The sequence below is a fragment of the Hyaena hyaena genome, unplaced genomic scaffold (genome assembly GCF_003009895.1).
Source record: "Hyaena hyaena isolate Hyena2069 unplaced genomic scaffold, ASM300989v1 scaffold_769, whole genome shotgun sequence".
Lineage (NCBI taxonomy): Eukaryota > Metazoa > Chordata > Mammalia > Carnivora > Hyaenidae > Hyaena > Hyaena hyaena.
The window spans coordinates 825,982-844,263 of record NW_024081401.1 but is presented as its reverse complement, the minus strand read 5'-3'; the positions used below and the strand labels follow the sequence as shown (position 1 = coordinate 844,263).

At 50.6% G+C, this 18,282-nt stretch overlaps 1 protein-coding gene across 6 annotated transcripts in view; it reads right to left on the bottom strand.

The window, feature by feature from the left end:
* Positions 1–18,082, bottom strand: part of TMEM8B (transmembrane protein 8B) — a 35,336-nt gene extending 17,254 nt beyond the window's left edge. For all 6 annotated transcript variants that reach the window (XM_039218570.1, XM_039218571.1, XM_039218566.1 and 3 more), the window contains exons 1-10: positions 17,545–18,082; positions 13,059–13,248; positions 12,476–12,683; positions 5,930–6,063; positions 5,355–5,623; positions 4,413–4,738; positions 1,361–1,454; positions 1,051–1,174; positions 826–968; positions 410–588 (exon numbers count right to left, since the gene is read on the bottom strand). In XM_039218570.1, coding sequence (XP_039074501.1) covers positions 410–588; positions 826–968; positions 1,051–1,174; positions 1,361–1,454; positions 4,413–4,738; positions 5,355–5,623; positions 5,930–6,063; positions 12,476–12,683; positions 13,059–13,248; positions 17,545–18,082 — 2,205 coding nt within the window. The remainder of the gene's footprint in view (positions 1–409; positions 589–825; positions 969–1,050; positions 1,175–1,360; positions 1,455–4,412; positions 4,739–5,354; positions 5,624–5,929; positions 6,064–12,475; positions 12,684–13,058; positions 13,249–17,544) is intronic.
* Positions 18,083–18,282: the final 200 nt, after the last annotated feature.

Below are 18,282 nucleotides of genomic sequence, written 5' to 3'. Positions count from 1 at the left end.
GACCCCATACAGAGACATGGGAGAAAGTGCAGATCTCTTGCCCCCATTCAGAGCAGAAAAGGTGAGGCTGTAGACACCATTCCATACTACAAGACAGCCGGTGTGTTTAAGTAAAGGTCTCCTTGGCCCTTGGGGTGTGACACATCTGGAGAACACACACTGTTTCTAGTGGCTGTTGGTTATCTTAGGTGACAAGCAGCCTTGTTAATTTATCCTGATGTGCCTTACAAAAATTACCATAGTCTTCACACGCCATGGTACTGCTGTAGAAGACACCATTGACGAGGAGACATTCTCATATAATGAAGGTGTAGACATCCCCAAACCCATGGAAAACGCGGTGGAAGTGCAGACCCTCACCCATCACCATAAAATAAGGACCTGGTGAAGACACAGATGCACAGCATACCGTGGAGAAGAACATGGTGAAGGTGTAGACAGCAGCTTCCAGCACGTATCGGCTCCGAATGGCCAGGACCACGGGTGGCAAAAACATGAGGTTGCTCAGGCAGAGCAGTAGTGTGGACAGCAGCTGGAATCCGTAGGTGAGCGCATCTGCACTGTCAGTGCAGCCCCAGCCCCTCCACCCTGTGAGTGGGGAGAGCGCAAGGCGGAAGATGGGAGAGGGCTCAAGGTAGCCATGGGGTCAGCAGCCTCTTGCCAGGCCCAACGCTACTGCCAGTGGAGGGTGGTCTCACTCTGGCTCCGCCCTCGCATCCTCTCCAAACCCATCCTCAATTCTAGCTGTCACCGCAGTCCAAACCAGCCCCCCTCTCCCACCCAGGAGCCCACCCCGCGGTTCACTCGCCAGCCCAGCCCGCTCACCGGCCTTGCACTCGCAGGCCGCATACAGGTAGTTGTGCGTGCGCAGCAGCTTGCACTGGCCATAGGGCCCGCAGTCATCCACGCAAGGGGACAGGAAAGTGCGCAGCCGCACCTCGGCCGTCGCGTTCCGGCACCGCACGTACCTGCGCACATGAGGGCCATGGTCACCTGGGGCCCCGGCTACTACTTCCCTGTCCCGACCCCGCCCTGCCCCACCTGGCTCACCGAGGCCCCACGCCACACAAAGAGCGGAGGGTCAGGAACCAGGTCCCAGTCTGTGGGAAGGGGATTCGCAGCCTGGCCAGTCTGGAAATGGCACTGACGGAGAGGAGGAAGCCAGCCAAGGAGTCTTAGAGGAGAAGGGAGAAGAGGGGATATCAATAAGAGGGAGGAGGAATCAGTATGGGGTCAAGACATAAAGAAACTTCACCCACCAGACCCCACTTCCCTAGCCCATCCTTCCTCCATACCCTCCCCTACTGCCCCCAGCCGCAGACTTAAAGCCTCCTCTGCTTTCCCCATTCCTCACCCCCACCTTTAGAACAGGTCACTGCTGCATCCCCCAGGCTCAAGGGCACCTCGTGAGTCAGGCATCCGAACACTGTCACATTTTCCTGGTGCAGGGAGCTCTGAGGAGGGTGGGTATGAAGAAGACATGTCACACCCTTCAAGCCCTAGTACCACCCCACCGCCCCCAGACCCTTCACCTGTTAACCCCTCTCCAGAAACCCCTGCAGGAGCTCACTGGACAGCCATTCCTGCAGGTGCTCTCCACATCAAAGCTGGCCTTTCTCCTCTCCCCACCCCCACCCCCACCTTTTTCTCTTCTCCCTCTCTCTTCTCCATTCTTAAAACAGAAAAACTGGAGAACACCAGATCTTCCACAGCAGAGATCTTTCAAAGACTAATGAGAAGGCAAGGCCCAATTCTGAATGCTGTCTTTGAGCAGGAATTGTTTAAACTCTGTCTAGACAAGAGAGAATACTCTGTTTCAGTCCTGTCTAGCTTGCTGGAGGGACTAGAGGGGGACTGTTGCTGGATGTAGAAACTGGTCGTGAACAAAGGGAACTGTCAGGTTTTCAATCGTCTTCACATCTTCACCTGGGTCTGAAGGCAGGAGGCATGTAAAGAAATGTATTCTTCCTCCAGTGAAATGATCCTAGGTACTGAATACCAGTAAAAGAATGCCTGAGGGGTTAATGCAACAACCTGTCTGGGATTTAAAGAAACCAGATATCCACAGGAGTAAACGTAAGGAGTGTATACAAGAATAAAAGTAACAGGATGCTGTAAGCTCACCTCATTCAAGAAGGATTTGAGGTAGCTTTTTAAATGCATATAATAGGATAAAATAAGTGCCATGAGGGAAATTTAAAGATCAAGATAGGAAAATAAGGTCTGTCTCTAGCTGTGAGCCGTATATTTGATGCTGACTTCCAAGCAACCACAGCATAAAAGGAAACATAATGAGTTACCAGATTTTATCTTATGAGTCCATAAGATAAAATTTAATCAGAGTCTCAGAAGTACAGCATCCAAAGGAGTGGTTCTCAGGAAAATTCTCATCGAAGAAGCACTGCGTTCTGTCATGCATCTTGTCCTCAACCACAAGGGTGAATTTCATACAACTTGCTTATAACTTCCTTCAATGCAAGCCAGGGTAATACACCAGAGTATTCCATAAAAGTCATTCTAGTGGGAAGCCAAAGGAAAAAGGTATGCAGTTCTCTGATCCAAATGTTCAGTACTGGATTCCAAGGGAAAAAGTCAAAATACGTAGATGGAAAAATCAGAGTAGATTAGCCATTATCTTCCAGAATAAATATAACGGACTGTTTGCAGTGGGTAACAAAGGTCATGGCATGTAGATGGGTATAATATAAGCAGATGAATGCAGAAAGGGGCAGGGAGAAGCCGCAGGGAAGAACTGCAGAACTGGGGAAGAACAAGTATGCATGGTGCTGGTCTCTGAAATGGGTGCTATAGTTTCAAGGTCAAGACCTCACTGTCACTGCCCAAAGGAAGTAAGAGTCAGAATTTAAGAACGAAGATAAGGAATGTCTTCAGGTTGAAGAATCTGCGCTGTCCCGACTAGCAGAAGGAGTAAAAGTTCTGAGCCATGCCCAAAAAAGACCACATTTAGCCACAGACCAGGTCTCAGGTTGGCTGATAGGAAAATGGTGCCTGTCCCCAGAGCAGGGGAATAATAGAGTCTTTAAAAAAAAAAAAAAAAAAAAAAAAAGCCTTGCTGGGGAAACAGCACACAAATTATTGGATCAATGACAATCTAAGACAGTCCCTAAGGTCCTGACACAGGGCTCTGCCCTAAGCCCCGTCTTATATAATGCTGAAAATAATGAGTAAGAGGTACAGAAGGCTGGCTTTTCAAGTGTGTGAATTACATAAAGCAGGGAAGGCCCAAGGCCCAAACTAGTATTAGGCAATGGCTCAAAGATGGACATAAATTCTTCCATTCAGTTACAAAGTTCACTGCAAAAAATATGAGACAGGAATTGGCAGCAGTTCACATGAGCCAGGCTCTGGGCATGAAAATGTGTACGTCCCTTGGGTGCAAGCAGATAAACACAGAAGTTAGTATAAAGAAGGACTGAGAGGACACACAATTTTATGTCTTTGATTTTCCAAAACTTTACATGTGATCCTATTATTTTTATAAAAAACAAAATAAACGTCTACTACTGTTTTGAAGAAAATAAAAAGGAAAAGGCCTCAAGATCTTAGTTCCTGCAGCCCCAGGTGATTCCCAGCGTGATGTGGAAGCCAGAAGAGAGAACTCGATCTCAGGCTGCACAAACACAGCCTGCCCCCTTGAATCACTGATCTCAGACACCATGACTGGAGGAGACAGTGGAGAATGGGCAGAGGTCTACAATGCTGAGGTTGTTCAGCTTTGGGGAGATTGAGGGGCATCTGGAGGACCTTTAAAATGGGATAGAATATAACTGTACCACACTGATACAGGATGTAAATAATAGAGGAAACTGTGCAGGGAAAGAGGGGGAATAGGGGAACTCTGCTTTCTGCTCCATTTTTCTATAAGCTTAAAACTGCTTTGAAAAATCAAGTCTATTCATTAATAAAATAAAAAGGACAAGGATAGATTTACTGGCTGTAGCTTCAGGGGCAAAACAAAGATTGGTGGGTAGAAATCCATGGAGGGAGATTTTCATGGAATGTGAAAACTGCCTTTAGCAATCAGAGCTGTCTAAATATGGAGTGCATGGCCTCAAGAGGTGATGATCTCCCCATCACAGGAGATAGGCAAGAAAAGTGAACACTTGCCAGAGAGACTCTCTGGAAGTGGAAAGTTAGCCTCTAAAACTGGGATAAAACTTAGCCCACTCTGAGTTGCCCTGGCTGACCTAGGCCATCTGTGGTAGAGTCAATACTCAGAGGAATGTCTGGTGACCAGAATTGGGCTGAGACATGGTCACTAATCATAAAGTTGGTCAAAAGCAACCCAGATATGCTTCCAGAAGGAGGTAAGAGCCCCCACACTCCTGACACCTTCTCCTTCAAGTTCCCCTCCAGGGCACCCGCCTCCCCCCACTTTCCACCAAGAGTACCACATTGAGCTGGAGCTCCAGGCTGAGGACGCCCCCGCTGTCCAGTACCGGCAGCAGCCTTAGGGCAAACACTGCCGGGCGCTCGGGGGGAAGGGCCACGCTGGGGCCAAAGAAGATGTAGAAGTGGACAGAGAAGGTATCCAGCTCATTACGCAGCGTTGGGCGCACTGGCCAGCAGTGCTCTGGTGGAGATGTCACTCCAGGCCCCTCAGGAGTGGCCCCCAGGGATGGCGGCTCTGGGGGCAGTGGCTGGTTGCCCAGGGACTGGGGCATGTTCATGGCAGCTCCAGGGACCAGGACCCGGGACAGGCTCGGCTGCGGACACTCTGTGGGCAGAGGAAATCAGTGCTGGGGCCTGCCACCCTCACAAGCCCTACAGCCCCACCACAAACTAAAACTGAGCCAGACAGAAATTAGCAAAGCATAGGGAGAGACAAGAACTAGAATCAAATGTTTCTCGGGAATATGGAGCATTCAGGGTCACAGGATTGGGCCCAAGGGGTTCCTAGTGGTCACAGCTCATGGAATGTCATGTGGAGGGAGTCAAGGTCATCTGTCCCTCCCTAAGGGCAGTGAAGACACTGCTGAAACAGATGATGGGCCCCCTGTCAGTGAATGGCACGGGCTTTGGCAGGGGCAGTGACCCAGAGGTTTTCGATGCCCCTGCCTATCCCAGGAAACTGAAAGAGAGACTAAGTCAAGGAGAATATTGAGGTCCCTTAGTTAGCCCCAAATCCGGTGCAAAATAATGACCTGAAGGCCTTCCAATGAATCAAAGCTCCAAGTTGGTAGGGCTCTGAGGAGTGTGAAGGAGCCTGGATGGGGGTGGGCAGACTACAGGGACTTGCCAGAGGGTCAACGACCATGACCGCCATGCTGCCCCTTCCCAGCCACAGCTATCAGCACAGGCTGAGTGGCAGAGGCAGATGTGGGGCTTCTGACCTTGCAACCGCACACACAGCTGGAAGCGGATGGTCCTGCCAGGTCCCCGGGATGGTATCTCCACACGCACGTAGACCCAGTGTCCCCAGGGGGGCAGCGCCAGCTCCAGCTGGCACATCGAGGCACCTCCACAGGATACAGAGCTTGAGTTGTGCAGGGGTGGGGCCTTGGGACGTAGGCGCAGTGTCAGGGGGCAGGCCGATGCCCCGCGGCTCCCCACACATACCAGCTGTGCTGAAACCCTGTAAGTAAAGCTGGGCACAAAGACCCTGGGCAAAGAGGAGGTTGGAGGTGAGAAAGGACAGGTGAGAGGGTGAGAAGGACACTGGAATGAGGAAAACACTCGGAAGAAGTCAGCACGGAGGGACAGGGATACAGAACAGGAGGCCTTTTCAGGTCCTCCTGTCCATGCTGAGAGAGAGGGAGGCAGAGGGCCAACCCACCCTGGGGGCTCTGGGTGGCCCAGCAGCCCAGGTCGGCCAGAGGGAGAGAAGAAGCCAAAAGAATGCTGTTGCCTGTTTGAGGCTGGGGAAGGAAGAGGGAAAGGGTCAGGTTTGGGGGAGTATCTGACTTACTTGTACAGGGCTGAGCGATTGTGCGGGGAGAGGGTTTGCTCTGAGGGACGGCCAGGCACCAGCACAGCAACATCCAGCAAACGCCGGACAATCAGCTGAGGCTGAAGGAGGTACTGACACTCATCCTGGAGACCCTGAGACAAAAGCAGGGGTGGTGGGACGGGAGAGACAGCAAGGGTGCTACTAAAGCAAGACAAACAGAGTCTCCTGAGGGGTGGGGGACAGAGCTCCTCTGGCCTCTTGCCCCCAGGGTTAGGATTGAGGTCTCTCTAGGCTTTAGGTCCCTCCTGCCTTGTCTGCATCTCTGCCTTTCTTAGATCTGTAGGATTTGCTGTGATCCTCAGCATTGGCTGAGGTTTGGGGACTCAGACCCAGGCCCTCCCGACAATTAGGCCTGCCCCTCCTCCACTCTAACCCCTCCTCCTGAGCACCCCTGGACCATCCCTGGAGGCGAATTCAAACTACCCCATTTCCCCTCCAAGCCCTCAAAACCTTGGAACACTGGCTTTTTGGGGGTTAGAAGGCTCCTTGAGGCCTCTAGTCCCAACCCACCCCAGCCTACTAATCTGAATCTTTAATTTCCTTTATCCCCCACCTGCCCTCCCAAGTGTTTGTCCAGTCTCTGCTTTAACACCTCCAGGGAAGGGCCACTCTACCTCCCAGGCAACCTCCAGACTGTAAACAACTTGGAAACAGGAACCGTGTCTTATTTTATTTTTGCTCCCCCAGGCATGGAACCTAATATAAAGTGCATACTTCACAGATGAATGTCTGCTGAATATATGAATGAATGAATGAATGAGTCAACACAGCTGGGGGCAGCTCTGGTGTTTATGAAGCCAAAGCCTGTTTTCTGTCTCCCCTCCCACTGCTCTGCCTCAAAGGACCCACAAATACATCTGCTTCTTCTAAATCAGGCTGGGTTTCTTCCATTACTGGACAACAGTCACATCTAAGCTGCTCTTCTGGGTGAAATCTCTGACCCTTGTCGACTCAGTTCAACCCACCCCAGCACAGAGAGCCTCTTCAGTGGGCACAGGCCCTTTGTTCTGGTTCCTCCTCGGCAGCATCTGCAGCTGCCTAAGCCCTCCGATCCTAGCAATTCAGAGGATGGGTTCCTGATTAGGCTTCTGTTATTCTGGACAAATGGCCTTCTGCGGGCCCACTAAACTGGAGGCCACTGTTTATTTATTTGTTTTTTCTTACCAAGACAAACCTCTAAACCTCATTCTGACAAAAGTTGCAGGCTGTGATATCCCACTGAGTTCCATGCCATGGAACAAGCCAGCCAAGGCACTGACTTCCAGCAAAGCTCCACAAGACTGGAAGAAGGCTGGGGTGCCTGGGTGGCTCAGTCGGTTAAGCGTCCAACTTCGGCTCAGGTCATGATCTCACAGTTCGTGGGTTTGAGCCCCACATCGGGCTCTGTGCTGACATCCAGCTCAGAGCCTGGAGCCTGTTTCAGATTCTGTGTCTCCCACTCTCTCTCTGACCCTCCCCTGCTCACACTGTCTCTCTCTCAGAAATAAATAAAACATTAAAAAAAAAAAAAAAGCTTAAAAAAAAAAAAAAAAAGACTGGAAGAAGGACTTGATGGATGCCAGGCCAGAGGATCTTACTACCCTTCACCTGGAATTCTTCGGTGCCTTTTGCACCATTGCATCTTCAATGCTAGCACACCACCTGGCAAATACTAGATGCTAAAAAAGTATCTGCTAAGTTAAAGAATGGGTATCAAAAAGAGGGTCCTTTCAGAGAATTCTTTAACCTACCCAGCTGCTCAGAGACCTCCATCTCTGATATCCAAAGCAGATCCTTCATCTTTGGTGTCAAACCCTAAGGGCCAGAAATACTAACACAAGTCACCTCATTAACCCCACTTCCTACAGCAGGAATCACCACCACAATAGCCTTGCAGTGAGCAAGCCCCAAGGGTGGGGGCTCACACTCGGAAGATAGCCCATTTCCTTGCTGGATGGACAATTCAGGGGAAGAGACACTTTGCTTCACATCCGTCTTGCTGTTGGCTTAACTGAAGGATCAGTGGACATGAACTCTATGGTTAAAATGTGCTCCTTCCTTAAACCATATGATGTGCACATCTAACACTCCTCCCTTATCGTGGAGGGAAGCATTCAATCAATGGAGAGCCGGGAAGGTGCGGAGATACAGCAGCCTTCATCCTATGATAGGGCAAGAGAAAGGACACCAGAAGCCAGGTGTGCAGGAGCTGCTGAGGCACAAGCCAAGTGAGAGGGTCCAAACTGAGCCAACATCAGCAGTCATGTAAGCAACAGGGCCAAAGCAAGGACACTTGAGAAACCAGCGGGGCCAAAATGAGAAGTAGAGTGCGAACCAGTCTGAAAGACGCTGGGGAGGAAGGCCTTCAGCTGAACTCTAGACTGTCCTAGTACGGTCAGGCTGAGTTTCCTAAGGCAGGCCCGAGAAAGGTGGCCAGTACCAGACTCTGGATAGGGCTTACAGACTAAGATGCCCAAAGACACTTGCCCTTCTCTGTAGGGACATCCTGGTACCCAGCACAGCCCCAGGCCAACAGTTGGTCAGCGCCGATCAACATGGAAGAGTGCTGGGCAGACTGCAGGGGGCAAGAGTGGCAGCAGGGAGAAGCCTGGGAGGTTACAGCAGTGGCCCAGGAGAAAGCCCAGGGAAGGTGTGCTCAGAGTGGAAAGAGAAACGGATGCCTCTAGAACGCGCTTTAGGAGTAGAGTCAACAAGACTTTTTCTTTATGGACTAGCTATAGAGAAATAAAGGGAAAAGAAAAAAAAATCAAGTATGACACCGAAATTTGGGGCTTGAGCAAATGGTGAATAGCAGTGCCAACTTATGGAGAAGCAGACGAGAGAGAGAGGAGGCTTAGGCTAGAGGAAGTAAAATGGGAATCAAAGAGATTTTTACTTTTGCCTTTGTTTTGAGTTGTACAGGCTGAGTTTGAGACATTTCTTAGACATCCAATCAGAGATACCAGGTAGGCAGTTAGTATACGTACTCCCGAAGTGAGCACCCAAGTAGGCAGTTAAATATAAAGTCTGAGGTTCAAAGAAATTAGAACTCATGGAATACACTTGGGAGGCATAACCTAGAGGTGGTATTTAAAACTATTCTGCTGGAGATGCCTGGCAAGAGAATGGAGAAATTAAAAAAGGAGCTGTCCAGGACCAAGCACTGGGGCCCCACAATATGCACCAGGCAGAGGAGACACCAAGAAAGGAGACAGAGAAGGAGTAAGTAGTGGACAGGAGGAAAATCAGGACAGTTCTGTAAAGTCACAAAGGCCAAAAGGAGAAAGTGTTTCAATTAGGAAAGAGTAATATAAGGAACTAGTTAACAGCTAGTTACTACTTAACCCTGGAGAGGGGAAGTGGGTACTGGAAGGAGATGAAAGGAAGACTTACTTTTCACTGTATGCCTTTTGTACCTTTCGAATGTTGTACCAGGTGCATATATTACCTATTTGAAACACAAATATAATAATTTAGAAGGAGGAATGAGCACTGTTAGCAGATTTTAATCTCTTCAGGTTGAGACACAGAGCTACACTTGGTCTTAGTTGGTGGATTCAGCTGAATTTTTATTTCTCTGGTCTGCTTTGTTTTCCTTATCCTTGTTTTCATTAGTTTACCTGCTTTCATTTACTTTCAAATCTTGGGGCTGGAAAGAGGAAACATTTGGGGAGAACTCTGCTCCAGACATTTGGAAAACTTTCCCCTAATGAGCCCTGTGGGTGCCAGATGTTACCTACAATCTAAAGGCCAGTCCTTCAGTGCAGACCGAGTACCACAGAACGAGCACATGCTCCAAGGCAGGGAAAGTAAGGCGATGGAGGGCATGGGTCAAGACAGAAGAAGTTGATAGGAAAAGGGGGAAAGGAAAGGAGAAGTGAGATCAGTTTTGGACACTATGAATTTGAGATGATGGCAGAAGAACAATAAAAATTTGCCATGCCCTCACTACGTGCCAGGCTCTGTGCTCTGTGCTGGGTGCTAGGAATACAGTAGTGAATGGCGTAGACACAGGAGCTCACAGGAGCTCTCCACAGAGCTCAGGAGAAGGGCCTGGGCCAGATAAGTCACTTCCCTTTTACAAGCTCTTAAGGGTCTCAATCACTCTCAGGATAAAGTGCAAACTCCTAGGTCTTTCATGATTTTCTCTGCTCACCCCTCCAGCTCCTTCACCCACTCCAACAACCACCCCACCCTCACCCACTTCATTTCTCCCTTCTGTGCTTTAGCCCATGCTACTTCCACCACCGGGAATGCCTTTCCTTGCTTTCTTGACATCAGGCCTCACTTCCTATTTCCTAAAACCGCCTCACCATACTTCCAAGTTGAGTAAGCTATCTCTCCTTTGTCCTCTTAAAACATCCCCTGTATCTCACTATTATACATCTTATTTATCTGTGTCCCTCACACTCAATCTGAGGTCGGAAGCAAAGCAGATACTCAAGGACTAAAGGTCTAAAGCTGAGGAGGGCCCTAGAAACAGTGCTGCCTTCTTACGGTTGGGACTCTTCAGTCCTTACCTGAGGCGAAGCCTCACAGGAAATCAGGACAATGGTATAAGGAGAAAGCAAGAGGAGAAGACGGAGCCCTGGAGGAATGCTCTGGACAATTCACCCACAGGACTGAATCTATGGAATTACCCAGAGAACTTAAGAATCCTTAGAGCCCCATGTGAGATTCCAAGAGATAATCAAATTCTTAGGGGAACCACAAGGATGATCCTTGCCTGTCCCCGCTCTGAAGCCTCTAGAAAAGGCCTTGTCTACATCTCTCATGGTATCCACGTCTGCTGCCATTCACTGGGCAAGGTACAATTGTGCCCCCTTGTCTCTAATATTGCCACATCCCAGAAGTTCTGCTGGCTAACCCTCCAGCCTGCAGTTCCAAATCCCCAGACTCCACTTCCTCTATCTAGATGCAAATGGCTATGTCAAGGCTAGTTCTGACCTCTCCTAACCAGGCATTGGCTGCTATAATCCCAGTCCAGGCCGAGGCCCCAGGTTCCTCTTGCCCATCCAGAAAGGTTTTTGGATAACTAGAACAGGGCTTCAGAAGAATTTTCCCTGTCAGTTCTCACAAATAGAGTCAAAGATCAAAGTTACAATCAGGAATGGGCTCTTTGGGATTTGGCTAGAGACCTAGGACACGCCTCAGAATAGAATAACCCTGAGTTCTGATGAGTCAAGATCCATCCAGAACCCAGAGCCATTTCCGGGTGAGTTACTAACACACTGTCATGCACAGGACTCCCAGGCTTTGGCAGGAAATTCTCTGGCACATCACTCTCGGGAAAAACAGGCCTATCACTGAGGCCTCAGGATGCTACCTCAGCCTAGTTCCCATCTCTGACAATAGCAGTGTCAGTGCACTTGGCCCTGTACAGTTCTCAGCTCATTCAAAAACCTCACAACACCTTCTCTGAACACCGAGCTATATATAGCAGGGGGAGGAGAGGCGAGCCTGATGCAATCACTGAGCCCCTGCCCTCAAGGAACTTAGCCTGGAGAGATATATCTGAGTCAAGCTTCACCTGATTGGAAATTTCCGCCCCTTTCAATTCTCAGTGGCCAAGTCCCACTAGATTTCATGTTCTTCAGCATCCTGTTCTTTAAATTCTTGCTCCGTTCATGCTGTCCTTCACCCTTACCACTGGCCCCACACACATGGCCATCTCACTCTGCCAATGGCCAACTCATCATACCCTCCCTTCCTGCCAGTGGATAAGAGTAAGAAGCCTATAGATCCTATCACTACAAGGAGGAAATCTGGCCTGACCAGCACTTGGGAGCGGCAGGAAAACTTTGTGGCATTTCTTTCCTCACCTAACCAGAATGGAGAAGCGACCTGACCTTTGAACCTACACTTCAGACTTTAAAAACCACTGTTCTATGAAATCAGTGCTGATATTTAGAGAAAAGGGAAGCAAACAGTCAAGATGGGCACCAGTTGCCCTAAGCATCCTTTTAATAGGAAAGGGCTTCCGTGCCCCCAAGTGTTCTTTCAGAGGGTGTATGGGGGCTATGACCTTTCAGAGGATGTAGGGGGCTGAAATTATGAGAGAAGAGGAATGTATTCTCCTAGATGGACCAATGACTGAGCTGGAGCCTATGAGAGTCTGCAGGGCTATCACCAATCAAGATGTAGAATCAGACCAGTCCTGGGTTTGTGCAGCAGCATATGACCAGTCCCTGGCTGGCTTCCGATCACCTTGAATAACCCTTGCACCTTCTAATAGGCACATTACTCCACAGTGCCAGGAGTCTGACCAATTCCAGACTCTGGACTCTCCCTTCAGCTAACCTGGGACCCACTATATCCTCCTAAGGCTCCCAAATTGCCTCCTACAGATCATGACCTCTGGCCCACCTGGTGAACTGCTGCCCTCTAGCTATGCCTCACCCTAGCCACCCTTATGCTGTTACGCACCCTGGCACAAGATTAGCGTGTCAAGTAGCCTGTGGAGGGAATTCAGCAGACATAGAGAAGCAGCTTTAGCCCCTCCTTCCCTGGGCAGCATTAACCCACCTTGACAGAGATGTGGCCGTGGGCCTGGGGAAGGTGGGCAGCCAAGAACCAGTCCCCAGGTAAGGGGCTGCTGACGTTAAAGATGCCTGAGGTGCGGTTGGGCAGTGTCCAGCTGAGGGTCAGTGAGAAAACCCCAGGCACAGCGGTGTCCCCTGGGAAGTGTGTGTGCAGAGGATTGATGACAGGGGGTGCCCCAGACCGGAAATACCTGGGGGACCAGAATGAGAAGAGGAAGACAATATACAATGGGGTGGGAGACAGGAAACGGGGAAAAGAAGAACTGTAAACTCATCACCAATAACATAAGTGAATTCCCTATACTGATACATACAACAAAGTGGTTCTGGGTCAGGAGTCAGGACATAGAGAGTAAAAGGTCGGCTCAGACTCTCACACAGTCAAACAGTACTCAGGAAGTAGTCAGGAGACAAAGGGTTGTCCCTCACTCAGTCACACTTCAATCTGGACAAGGGTCAGAGGTCAGGGTCAAGAGGTCAGTTTAGATACTCATAAGGTCACACTTTAGTTTGGAGAGTGGTCTGGGGTGGAAGGTGGGGGTCAGGATGTTAACTTGGACACTCACACAGTCACACTTTGGTCTGGGCAGTGGTCCCCAAAGGTTCCCCCCTGCTCCTTGAAGATGATGAGGTTCCAAACAGCCAGGAACGTGTCCTCGGGAACATGGAAGTGGAAGAGCTCGGTGCTGGCAAAGGAGCGGAAGGGACTCAGCTTGCGGGGTGAGCAGGTGGAGTAGTCAGTCAGGAAGAGGCCTCCTGGGGAACAGGTGAGAGAGAAAGGAGCAGCATAGGACTCAGGGCATTTCTGCTAAGCAACAGGCACACCAGTCTTCCTCACCGATAGCACCAACTCAACAAATATTCTCCTCTGAGCCAGGAGCTGGGCCTAGCCATCATCCACTTTAATCCTCACAATGACCTTGGGGAAAATGACCTGTTTTTACAGATAAGGAAACTGAGGCTCAAACCTAGACCAAACGGAGAATTCAAACCTACATCCATCTACATCTGAAACCAGGACCCTTTATATGACCCCTCACTTAGAAGCCATTGTTCTCCTCTTAGCAAGCCTAAGAAAACAGAGGTGTGAATGGCACACATGCACGCGTGCACGTGTGTGTGTGTCTGCGTGTGAGTGTTGGCATGAGCTCGTGAGCCACTAAGCAGGCTAGAACTCCACCTGTGGAGCTTGGAAGTCAGCATGAAACTGTCTAACTTCCTTGTTTATTTTCTTCCCCTTTCTGTTCCCCTGTGGTCCCAAGAGCAGTGAAAACTCTCAGAAGCCTCACAAAAGCTGTCTGTATCCTGGCTCAGGGCAGGAGGCGGGGAGGGTGGGAATGTGGTGAGGATGAGAAGGACCAGCCTGGGTGGCAGAGGCAAGAACAGGAGCTGGCAGGCCACCAAGAGAACTCCCAGGAGAGGAGGGAGTCATCAGGCCCTCTAGGATTCAGAATGAGCAACCAGAGGGCATTTCCCCAGAGGGAGGCTCAGTGAGGCAGTCAGTTAATGACTCATGGAATCTCAAACCACTTGGGGTTGGGGGGACTGGTCATCTCTAACTGAAGTGCCAAGAGATACCTACTCATGGTTGTTCAGAGCACAGCCAAGGTGAGCAAAAATGTCTAGTGTCAGCAGCTAGCCAGGCAAACACATGGGCACGAGGACTGCTAGAATAGTGAGAATCACCTGTAGCTCAGCTGCATAGAAGGGTGTCCCAAATGGCAGGCAAAGTTCTGGAGAATCTGACTGCTCTAGAGACTTAACCCCCAGAGAAGCACAGAAGGACACCCCCAGGACAGATGTGAAGGCTGGGAACTCAAGCAGCTTCAGGACAGAACAACGGGTGGAGGGGAGTTTTCAGCCAAATAGGAAATACCCACAAGGCTTACCTTGTCTCCTTTCCAGAAATGGGAGATATAAAAATGAGGTATTTGATACCACAGAGAAAGAGGCCTCTGGGAAAGACAGGCTGGTGAAGGAGGGAGCACAGGTAAGGAGGACTCCACTGAACTTCAAGGTCACCCTCCCCAGAGGTGCCCTAAATATATAGAGGCCACTGGCCCTAGACCGGCCTATCCTCATCTTCAAAGGCCATGGTTACACCAAAGGACTAGTCAGTCCAGTTCAGACCACATGATTGGTCTCAACTGTCAGCAAGGAAGACCTGCCACCTCACAAGCTGAGCACTGATAACCCGGAGGCAGAAAGCCGAGAGCTGAATAGCTTGGATACTGTTGTTAAGAGCAAGCAGAGCTCTGGAGCGTCCTCTGCTGGGGTCAGGGGAGGGCCTCTCCTCACCGCAGCTGGTACCAGGGATGGGTCATGGGATGGGCCATTGCTACTGTTAGGAAGAAATGTTGGCCAGGCTCCCAGTGTGGACGCTCAGAGAACTGGTGGTGAAAAGTAGCTAACGGCTTTTGGGAAACAACGGATAGACAAACAAAAAAACCCTTGTGATTCAAAGGAACAGGGCATGGCCTGGAGAACTGGGAACTAGTTAAGCCACCCCAAAAGTGGCCAGGGGCTATAGAGATCACAGAACTGGCCGGTGAGAAAATGGAGTGAGCAGCAACTGGACATGGTGGGAGGAACCTAGAAGTTCTGAGGGCAGATGTTTGAGATAGCATCCTGAGCCCCATTCACCCCAAGCTCTGGTTTGGCATTTCGCAACAGAGCTTTGGCCCAGAGGAAACATGAGTTAAGGCCTGGTCAAGCTCAGATGAAGCTGCCCTGGATGCTCTAGTACCTCCACATGAAGCTAGGGTGACTCTCCACTACCAGCTGAAACATACATGCACATACACAGACAGACAGACAGACACACGTGCACACATACAGGCAGAGGCTGGCCCTGCTAGTGATAACACTAGGTAGAACAAAAGGTCACTTCCTGGAATGGCAAGGCACACTGGGCTATGCAACTACAGTCAGCTGAGGAGAAGACCCAAGGAAAAGACCCAAGGAAAAGACCCAAGGATTGGGGTAGGGACGGGAGACCCAGGAGGCACCTTCCATTCCTGAAATGAGACTGAAGCCAATAATAAGCATTTATTAAGACTATGCTAAGTGCTATGATGTGCTATGATGGTCCTGTGACACAGGCAGCCTGGTGAAATCTATCACATAGTACCCCTGCAGTCACCAAGGCAGTGATTATTAACAGCACTAAGGGCAACACTGCCCAAAGTAGGGCCTATTCAGTACTCTTTTCCAACTTCATTACAGTTCTCCCCAAAGCACCTGAACCCACTCCTGGACAATCGTGTTTTAACCCACACCTTTCAGCTTCATACAATTCTGTGGCTGTCAGTCACTCTCATTCCCTAGCCAGCCCATGCTTGCTCAATGGGCTCATGAACAAAGAAGTCATTGTGGCAGGGATGGAAGCTATGAATTGGGCTCAACAGAAAGAATTCTCCCTCACCCAAACTGGAAAACTGGTGTGGCTCCTACCTCTACTGAGTGTCTAACCTGCCAGCAGCAGTAATCAACACTGAGCCCCCCTCTATAGCTCCTTCCTCCAAAGAGTCAGGCTAGGGCTGACCAAACACTGTCAAACACTGTCTCTGACAAAGAAATCCATTTGGAAGGGGACACTTCAGTGATCCATCTGTAGGAGGAGCAGGAAGAGCTGAAGAGGAACACGTATTCTCCCTCTCACATAACACAGGCACCCAGAGGACACACAGGCTCACATGCACCCCGACAGAACATATCAACACACAAGCATTTACATACACTGCATATGACAAACATTCTCAGAGACCCTCAGGCACATACACAGGCACGTAAGTGCCCAGATGCCGGTGAACATACACATAGAGCTTGGACATCTCTGCAGGGGAATGACCTCTGGCATATATTGATCTCCTCAAGCTTGTACACTGAACTAGGCCCTCAGAGCTCACTGAAACCCAGCTCCAGCCCTCAGCTGCTCTGGTGTTATTGCCAAAGACTCCCTTAGGCACATCTCTATCGTATCTACAGTGCCACCCACTGGAGGTGGCTGGGGGTTGAGGCCATGAAGACCAGTCACCTCCTGAAGATAGGGCCAACTTTATGGCACATCTCCTTACAGCCAGGACACCCTCCTCCTACCATATTCTACCCATTAGGAAGTTGGACCTCTCTCTCCAAATCACTTCCTCCCCGGATGGTGGCTGTAGGCTGACAACTGGCAAATGAGGAAGAGTTTGTGGATTAAGCCTTGTGGGCAGACATGGGAGAGGACAGGTTGTCCTTTGTGTCTTCTCCCAACTGGGTCAATTTTCCTATTAGGCATATGTTGTGGTGAAAAAAACCACTCGTATGGAACAGGAATTAGGAAACTTTTCTAAGCCCCAGTGCCACCATTTACAAGCTTGTATGACCTTAGGAAAACTGTCCCCCCCCCCAACGGAGCCTCAGTTTCCCCATCCATAAAATGGCTCCAACTGTACTTCTAAAAAGTCTACTTTTTAGACAAGACTACTCTAAAAAGGTCAGGAACTATTCCTAAGCAAGTCAAGCTTATCTGGAACAAGGCTCATTACCAAAAGAAAAAAAAATCCGTTATAATGATGACTAACCCGTGTCCATCTGTTTGCTACGTGTTGTTCTCAAAACTGTTTCTTAACCCTGTTTTAATGCATGCCCAGTATCTCAAAGTTTAGGCCAGATCTTCCCAGAACGGACTAGAGGCTCTCTAGTGTAGGATCATGTCTCTCCCCCCCACCCCTCCCCATCAAACCTTCCTTGCAGGAGAAGTTTCCAAGTTTTCTTCCTTGGAAAAGCAAGAGTCAACGTGAGGTCAGCATGGACACCAGGAAAGAAAACCTTGGAGTCTCTGTCCTGGGGACTATTAGGCACCTGCTGGGCCTCAAGCCCACGATGTCCTCTCTTCTGACCCTCCCAATTCCTCTCAGTTGTGTAAGACCTCTCTCCTCCCTATTTCTCCCCACTTCTTCCCCAGTGATCTAGCTGCCCAGGTCCCACTTCTCCTGAATCCCTCCAGTCCATCCCTCCCTGCCAGAACCCCATCCCTGCCTCGGTGCTTCCTGCTTCTGCACTCACCAGCCCCTGGGCCAAGGACAGAGAACAGCAACAGCAGCAATAAGGCTGGCGGCAGCTGGAGCCCAGATCTGAGTCGAGGCTGGGAGAGGGGCACGGTATGAGAGAGAGGGGTGGGTAGTGGGAGAGACTTGGGTAAACACAGAGACGAGGGCAAAGGCTGAGATAATGGATTGGGCTGTGCTAGGCACTGGGGCTTGAACAAGGGCTGGGAATGGGATGGAAGGAGGGGCTGTGATGGGGACTGGAGCAAGGGCAGGGTTTGGGCCCGGGGCTTAAGCAAACCCAGGGAATGGGGCTGGGACAGGGGATGGGCTGGGATTTGTGACAGGAGGTGGAACACGGGCATAGGCGGGGTTAGCGGCCAGGACAGGCACAGGGACTGGGACTGGAAGGGCGGCCTGGGTTGGGACCTAGCCCTGGGCATTCGCTGGAACCCACGCCCGGGCTGGGACCGATTTGGGAAGCGGGGCGAGGGCGGGGCTGGGGGCCAAGGGCTAGACGGGGATAGGATGAGGGGCCGGGACAAGGGCTGGGCCATGGCCCGGGGCGGGGGCGGGGCCGGACCGGCCAGCTAGGGGCGCGAGCAGAGCTGACCCGCGGCTCCGCTCCCCACCCCCGGGGGGTGGTTTTCGGTGTCCTCGTGGGCCCGAGGCTGGGGTAGGGCCGGCTGAGGCCAGGCCGGGGACCTGGGTAGGAGTTCAGGCCTGGGCGACTCCGGGCTGCGCTGGACCGACGATA